The sequence below is a fragment of the Orbicella faveolata genome, unplaced genomic scaffold, assembly GCF_042242905.1.
Source record: "Orbicella faveolata isolate gen_17 unplaced genomic scaffold, um_ofav_v1 contig_15, whole genome shotgun sequence".
Taxonomy (NCBI): domain Eukaryota; kingdom Metazoa; phylum Cnidaria; class Anthozoa; order Scleractinia; family Merulinidae; genus Orbicella; species Orbicella faveolata.
Window position 1 is genome coordinate 3,210,001 of NW_028301542.1, and position 8,861 is coordinate 3,218,861.

General features: G+C 37.8%; 1 protein-coding gene across 1 annotated transcript; it reads right to left on the reverse strand.

Annotated features, from left to right (window-relative positions):
* Positions 1-4,905: 4,905 nt before the first annotated feature.
* Positions 4,906-7,805, reverse strand: LOC149113144 (tyrosine-protein kinase receptor Tie-1-like). The gene is made up of 5 exons (XM_089287963.1): positions 7,704-7,805; positions 7,317-7,531; positions 6,411-6,451; positions 6,203-6,299; positions 4,906-6,126 (listed from the first exon to the last, which is right to left on the reverse strand). The coding sequence occupies exons 1-5, from the start codon at positions 7,788-7,790 to the stop codon at positions 5,826-5,828; spliced, it is 741 nt and encodes a 246-aa protein (XP_089144089.1). The 5' UTR covers positions 7,791-7,805; the 3' UTR covers positions 4,906-5,825.
* Positions 7,806-8,861: the final 1,056 nt, after the last annotated feature.

An 8,861-nucleotide genomic window follows, 5' to 3' on the forward strand; every position in this document is an offset into this window, starting at 1 on the left:
GACCGTAAAGAAGTCAGTTTTGCGTACATTTTTGACGTATCCCAGGTTACATAGTATTACGAAAGATGGCATGTCGAAAGATGGCAGCTCTGCACGTAACACTGAGAGCAGGTGTAATAATTATTAACAACAACAAAATACACTTTATTACCAAAATAGGCAAAATGTGGTTCTAAAAATAGAATATTAGATAAATTCAGCTAATCGAGCTGAGTATAGTAAAATTAAATAGTATTTATATAAAGAAGTTTGTTCCCAGTTCAGTATGCAAGTCATTTTCAGGAGAGCTGGACTGTCACATAAAGGAAAGAAGGCCTGTCACATTTATGAACACATATGAAATCCTCTAAAACTGAAGATTAAATACGATAGTATAAAGAGAAGGACTAGAACTTTTATGGGAAATAATTCTGGTATTTTAAAGTATTCCGGTGTACTGTACCTAACCAGGGATTGCTGTACAAAACGGGCTCTTAGCCATTAGCCCAATGGTGTACGCTTTGAAACCATGGCAACGCTAGAGTACATTAGAGTGAACTGAAACAACAATACTAACAATAACCTTTTCGCTCAAACTCTAAGTTCAAAAATCATCACTGCATCGAGTTGTATCTACGAAAAGTGTCATATCGTTAGAGTCTTCGAAGACTGAGCTCGTTTCGCAAAATACAAATCTGTAATTTGCGAAACGGCGCGCCTCTGACCTTTTGGCTCAAACTCTTTGTTCAAAAATCATCACTGCATCGAGTTTTATCTACGTTACGAAAAGTGTTAAAGAATCGGAAGAAGTAAGTTACATATCGTATGATAGTCTTCGAAGAGCTCGTTTCGCAAAATACGGTACAGGTTTATTCGTTTCGTTTCGTTTCGTTTCGCAAAATACAGTAAGCCAAATAGATTGATAAAGATTATTAAAGGGCACGGGGAATCGGGGATGTGTTCTTTCGCCTCATTTTCCCTTTTTAGACTGAAGGAAAAATAATGGTAAAAATAGGTTTACCCTTTTAATAATACTCCAATGATTGGTTGAATAATTCGCTAGTTTCGGTTTTCTACTCTATCAAGAGGCCACGGCTGTATACAATATCATGGCCCGTAATAAGCGCTAGCTCCTGTTGCAGGAAATACACTGATCCTAGTCAGAGACTGATACTTTCCCATATTTTTCATCAATGAAAACGATAATTGCCAAAGTAAAGCAAACTGCTAAAGTAAACTACATTAGCACTGGTTCACTTGTAAGCGACCTACATTCGTTGTACTTTGAGAAAGTACAACAAATGGCAACAAACTTTGAGAAAGATTTCATGAACAATGTTTCCGAGTGAGCGATAGAATAAAAATACTATACCCACGACGAAACTTGCATAAGCATTTTATAGGAAGTTTTCTACGGCTGAAATATGAACTTGTTGCTTGCAGATGCGGATACAGTGTATCGACAAATAACACCTACTTGCTGCCAGCGATGTCTTGCTCTGTAAAAAACCGTCATTCGGTCTAGCCTGTAGTATAACAACTCCGATGAACATCAATCCGCAATGAACGATTCCTTGCTTGAAATGTTCACGGGAAAGAAGCCTCATCGCGATAGCTTTGAGAAGAAAAATATTCAACTCGTCGCACAAATTATTGTAGCAAAAATAAAACGAACTTAAAGATTTTGGTAAAAAATTCAACACATTCCAAATCCATTGGTGATTGAGAAGCATATAGACACCATATGCTCCACAATCACCAAATAGATTTGGAGAGTGTTGAAATTGTTGACAGGTCATTGGCGTGGCGACAAAGACTAATCCTTAATTGACGATTAGCATTTTATGCGGGATTGGAAAGCTATTATTAAAAACAAACACAAAGCGCTTCCAAACATTTACAATAACATTAAGAATTTTTAGAGTCATTAAGAATACCCTAGAGACTATTGTAAAACTCCTTCGAGGTGTGATTTAGTTTTATCACACATTGTCTACATATACCAAGCAGGACGCCGTTAGACATTTGCATTTTTATCTTTGCTGGAGAAGGCAACAGTGGTAGTGGAAACGTCCAGTATACATTTTGAGCCGGTGTCAACTTCTTATCTCTTTTTACCAAAATCTTTCACATGCCTGGCTAAACACCGAATATTTTTAACTTAAACAAACTTCCTGCCGTTCGTTGTTTTAAAACAAGTGACATCGAGAAAAGGATTTCTTAATTTGGGTCGGCTGGCTGAGTGGACAGCTATCAACATTAATGCAAGACGCTGGTGAATTGTTTGCTTAACCGACCACAAGATGTCCAGTATCAAAGACATTAATATTTTCGTCGTTCATTTCTCAAAGATACTGACGTGATACCGTCGACGCGCTTTTGAGATCTTACTTAAGAGCGGAAATAAAAAGAAAAAAAAAAATGTGACAAGTGGATAATGTTGACACTATGTGGAAATGCAGCAAAATTCAGCTGTGTTACCAGCGGAAAACTACTAGCTTTGCATATCTTTAGGGCGAATATAATGTGATCTTTTTAGGGGAAATTTTTTCTCCGGTCCCATGAGAATCGGTCCTAAGTAAGAACTATTAAAGTATTGGTTTTGGAAAAAAGGAAAAAGAGCTAATTACTCGTCATGCGGTCACGATTCTCAATGGCTGGTGATCAGTTAAAATGTTCAGATATGTCAGTAAAATTGGGCACCCGTTTATTATGATAAAAATTTTCTATAACTTTTACCGTTGAATTTCAAACTTTTTCAAGTTTTAAATTTTTTTTGTTCATATGTGATAATATTTACTTTTAAATTTACTTTTCATTTATGTCAGTCAGTCAGTCCGTTAGTCCGTCAGTCAGTCAGTCCGTTAGTCCGTCAGTCAGTCAGTCCGTTAGTCCGTCACTCAGTCAGTCAGTCAGTCAGTCAGTCAGTCAGCAAGATAGTCCGCGACTTTTCGGAAGCTTTCGGAAGAATCTCGCTATGCAAGGCCGAAAATAACTCGAGATTCACTCGGATTCTTTTGATCGATTATCACCTTTAAAACGCGAGTTGTAATGAAAATAACTACTTTTACTGTTTAAAATTGGTTCCGTATAATTTGAAATCACTGTTGGAGAGAAAAAAATTACGAATTTACTGGCAGAAACACAGCGTTATACGGAGCATTACGAATGACAACGATCTCCAACCGCTGACCGCACGTGGGACATTGGAGACTCGTTTCCCGACGCTCTTCGAAGTGACGCAAATTGATGATTAGAATACGTTTTCAATTTTTTTTTCTCATATAACAAGACACAGCTATCACCGAATGTACCAAAATATTGTTCTCGAAGAATCTTGCAGGATTTTGTGCAGGTTCCGAAAGGTTTTGATCGTAAATACGATTGTTACGAGCCTTGAAATTAAAGCAGCTATCGAGCAAATAAAAAGCACATTTGCAAATTGAACTTTATTTCATGTTTTTATACTACCAGAACTTAATTTAAGGTTTGTTTTACTATAAATATTTGTTTCAGTTACAGACAGGATCGATTCTAACACGATCTGCTGACAAAAAGGTATCTAAACCAGGTCGATATAAAGATCGTTCACATAATTCCTTCATACGGAAATTCTGGATTCTTTCAATACCAACTACCTACTGATCAGGAATGTTTGCTTCACATATACACCTGATTGAAGAAACGTTGTCCGCGCAAAAGTACAAACCATAAACTATGCGACTTTATAGAATTAAGGGAAGACTGAAAAAGTGTGCACATGACCACGAATATTCAAGAATTTTAATTTTCCTCGTGGTATTTAATAATCATCTGTCAGCCGCCCGAAGTGGTGATTTAGAAAATCATAGAAAATTCCCATGCCTTCCTAAAGGTAGCTAACCTAGAAAACAAAAGAAAATTGAACGCTAAGAGCGTAGAGATATGCCTAAGTTTGCAACAGTTGGTGAATGCAAGATCCGTTTTGATGCCTTCACACAGTCCGTAAGAATGCAAATTACTCTGAGTTCGCAAGTTTCCCAGAAAACCACTGTGTTGTATCGTTTTTGGTTTATACCTTTTTCATGACAACGTTTCTTCAATTAGGTGTACACAGAAGACTAAGTTCAGTGTCGTCTGTTCACCATCGTTTAAGCTTAACAGGATAATATTTCTGTACTATCTCTAAGGAATGTCACTGGTTTTATGAAAAGCGTTTATGAAGCTAGAGCTATTAACGTCGCCGTCCTATATGAAAATTACACAACTTTAAGCATTTTGTCGTCTTTGGCGACACACAGAAGCTTCCCGCGTCCCACTGCCGTTCCCGTCTTGGCCTTCCCGTCCTTGCATCGTATAAAGGTCCCTAATGTTGCTCACAATGATACAGAGGACATTTATGCCAAGTACTCAAATTTTAAAACAATACTTCGCAATAAGACAAAAACTCCGCAATTCTTTTTTGCACTCTCGTGGTTATTCACTATCCAATAACCACATGTCCTCTTAGAGGGCTTTTGTTTAATGTTACGTATGTAAGTAGTTTATCGATCGTCTGCCGTAACTGTTGTTATAAGCTTTTTTTTGTTTTTTTTTCTTTTGTCAATGACAAACCGATATTGAGTGGCCGTGGCCAATATTACTAGTTCTCTAAGGATGGTGGCTTAATGGAAGTTTGCCTGTTATATGTTCAAACCTCATTATTTAAAATTGATTAGCTAGTTTTAAAAGTTATAAAGGTAAAAGCCCCCGCAAGAGAGGAGATCGCAATCCTTTCTGGAGACAATAACAGCTAGAAATGAATGAAAGCATCCTACTGTTACTTTGCGCGAGAATTAACTTCTTTAATCAATACAAAGTGAAATAAAGATAGACTGAGAGGAATGAAATGAAGAACTAATACAAATACTGGTTATTCATGTGTTTTTTGCATTCTATTATTATACCTTTGGGAGGCGCAGTGGCATCATTGGTAGTGCTCCTCTCCGGATCGAGCGGTCCTGGTTCGTGCCCTGGCCGGGGACATTGTGCTGTGTACTTGGGCAAGACACTGTAGTCTCTCACAGTGCCTCTCTCTACCCAGGTGTATAAATGGGTACCGGCGAACTTAATGCTGCGGGTAACCCTGCGGTGGACTAGCATCCCATCCAGGGGGAGCAGAAATACTCCTAGTCGCTTCATACTACGGAAACCGGGATAAGCTCCGGCCTGATGGGCCACTTGGCTCGTACACATACTTTACCAATATACCTTTCCTGACACCCTAAGAGAGTGATAAATTCCAGGATGGTGTATTCAAGATGGCGTATGTATCACCTTGCAGAGCAAGTTGGGGACCAGTAAAAACCCGCAAATAAGAACCTAGTGATTTGATAGCCTACAGACTGAAATTTGGCATTTAAATACTCAGAAATATAAGAGCCTGCTCAGCATGGCCAAGAAAAGTAGCTTCGTATACAAAAAAAAAATCACTCCAATATTGATGGTCTAAATTCTGGATTTTAATTCAGTGTGAAACTTATGACAAAAAGTTATTCTGCATCAGTTTTCTTTGATTTACTTTTTTTTTTTTTTTTTTTGGATTTTTACTAGAAATATGTTTCCCATAAAGCTACGGTGCAATAAAGACAATTTAAAATCTATAATCTTATGAAATAAAATATAGATCTGTATCGGTGTTCCTCTAAAAAGTAAGAACCTATTAAGAACCTAATCAGCCTGAATTGTGAAAAACTGCCCTAAAAGATAAGAACCTGTTCAGCGTGACCTGGAAAATTCTAGGTTCTTGGGTCGGGATTTTTACTGTACTGAATTTAAAGTAATCTTGATATGTCTAGAACGAAAACTCAAAAACCGAACCCCCTATTTTATTCTATTAAAAGTATAAATTTTCTTGTGCTACTGAGAAAAGTATATACAAAATGCCAACTTCTCATCATGTCGAAAAATCTTACACTCAAATCAGCACGTAAGTTACACGGCAGTATTTTCGAGTTCCGTTCCTTTGTCAGGTCAACGTCATAACAGGGTGCGTAACTATAGTTTGCGTCAGCCATATCCAAATAAGGACAATGCTTTAACATCATCCGTTCAAGTTGCTTCCGGATGACAGCAAATGAAGGCCGTTCAGTCGGGTTTTCTTTCCAACACTGTCGCATCAGTTCATACCTGGATGGGAGAATGAGTGGTAAGTGTCAGTTATCATTTCATGAATATAACGGGGCGAGATAAAAAGAAAGCTTACATCTCATCGGAGCACATCTGTGGTTTGTCCATTCTGTATCCAGATTTAAGAGCCCCCAGAAGTTCATGATTACTTATGGTAGGATATGGAATCCCACCTAGAAACAAAGAAGAAGGGAAAATTAGATGTAACACTCTATCAACTTATCTAGGAAGCCAAAAGGATATATCTTCCAAACTGGCAAGGCGAAAGTGGAAATGCTACTCACCGATTGTTAAAATCTCCCAAAGTAGAATACCATTCGACCACCTGTTGATATGAATGACATCATGACACTATAAGATTTATGGTTACTGGTAAACAACTCCAAGCAGAAAAGAAAATGAGTACCATACATTAAGCTAAGCACCTTACCTAAATTGAAAAATTTGCCTGAAGCAAACTTTTGTCACCAAATTATTCACAAAGATTAACTGCGAACCAAAATAAATTTTATTTGCCACCAAATAAAAGGCGTTTATGGCTTCTACCCACGCTTCTGTCGTTACTGTAAACACTGTTAATTTTCAACCAGGAGTTTAAGATAATGAGGAAAGGCTGGGAGTACAGAAGGGTCGAACTAAATGGGGACGGGATCACCTAGTACAAACTTGATTGGGCAATAATCACAAGACCATGACAAGACAATCTTATGGCTTCGATGACAATAGCGAATTCATTGGTAATAGTCACGAGTTTCACTGGAAAATAACTTAGCTTCGCTTTCAGCGATCGGTATAAGACGTGGCATGTTTTTCGAGTTCGTCCTCTTTGTCTCCAGACCTGACACACTCAGCGAGTTCGAAAAACAAATAATTCGTTATATCGTATTTCATATTAGTTTTAATCAATAAATCGGCCATTCTGCGTGGCCAAAATTTATCCCAACAACGACTTGTCTGGTTTCGATTTCTTTAAGCGCTCTAGCAAACAAAGCTCGACTGTTGACCTAGAAAATTTGACATAGGTACAACTTCATAGTTACAATTTCGAAAACAAGGGAAGAAGATATAAACTAATTTTATTTGGGCACCTATATAAATCACTAGATTTCCAACACAGCGGTAAACTTGGATTTGATTCACCGCTCATTAGAAACCTCGCCGACTCCTCTCACGTGATATTTTTAACTTACACGTCGCTCTCTGTCGTGAATACTTGATCATGAATAGCTTCCGGTGACATCCATTTGATTGGCAATTTTCTGGTCTTTGTAGCATGGTACCCTTTCTCAGCGTGCACGTTACGCGACAATCCAAAGTCGGCTATCTTCACTAACTTGCCTTCACAAACGAGGACATTTCTCGCCGCTAGGTCACGATGGACGAATCCTTTACATGACAAAAACTCCTATGTAAAATAAGAAAGGGACGTTTTGGTCATTGCTACAGAAATTGTTAATGAAAGCTATTTCTTTCAGCAGGAACTTGAAGCAGCGATATGTTAATATGGCACGGTCAAAGTATCAATCCAAATATTGCAAATTGCAAACATATTGATCTCTCAATGATCTAAATCATACCATTCCCTTCGCTATCTGCCAAGCCAACGTCATTAGGTCAGCGGGTGTGAGAATATCATTGTCATGTAAGATGTCTCTGTTAGTCATGAAATCCCTTTCTGGTCCACAGTTATCCCGGATACTCCGATGAGCGATTGTTGCACATCTCCTTTTGTCGCTGGTACACTGAAAAGGGAACAACCCTTATTTAAAGGTTACTTTTTCTTTTATCAACTTTAGTCCCCCTGTAAACTCAGTGCGGCTGCCTACTTCGTCTAAATAAATGCATGCAATCAAAATGGTTTCCAACTGAAACGAACGTTCAGTTATTAAACAGCCGAGGAACGTCCAGTCATGCGAGTTTCATTGAAAAAATTGAGCCGAGAAGGATCTCAAGTCTAGCAGTTAGTATAGTCATCAAGCCCAAGCACATGGTCTAAAATCTCAAGCATTCAGTGGATTATATAGTTTGAGACCAGCATCCTAACCAGTAATTGCTTTTATCTCTCTTCTCTGCACAAGGTGCAAATTAAAGCGAATACATACATACATACACACATACACACATACATACATAACTTATTTGATAAAGCAGGTTGGAGATCAAAATTGGCAAGACGCTAAGTCCTGATGTGGACCTGCACTATCTCAAATTATAAATTAATAAAATCCTACGTAATACATAATCCTACTTAATTAAGACAATGGCTGAATAAATAGTGATAGCTAAAAATAGATAAGTAGTAACAATATACAATAAAATTTTAAAAGTAATTGAAGTCTAAGGATTTGTTTGAAATACAGCAGGACGCTTTTGTAAAACTGATAGATTTTAGAAGGTTCTTGTTTGCCTTAAGTTTTTTCTTGAAAGAACCCAGGTTAGAGCAGGTCTTGATGTCAACGGGAAGGAGATTCCAAGATAGCGCAGCACGGTGTTTAAAGGAAGATCTTCCCATTTCTGTTCTTGGTTTATCGACCTCAACATTGAAAGATTTTCTTAAGTTATAAGTAGTCTTGGGTTTCACTAGTAAGTTAGTTAAAAGTGTATACTTAAGTTCATATAAGCTCCCTTCATTTATGACCTCTATGTTTTGATATCTTGAGTGGTGGGGCGCTGTTTCTCCTGTCGCTTCGAAAGCTTGTTTGATCTTAAAGGTAAAACAATGTAGAAGAATTAAG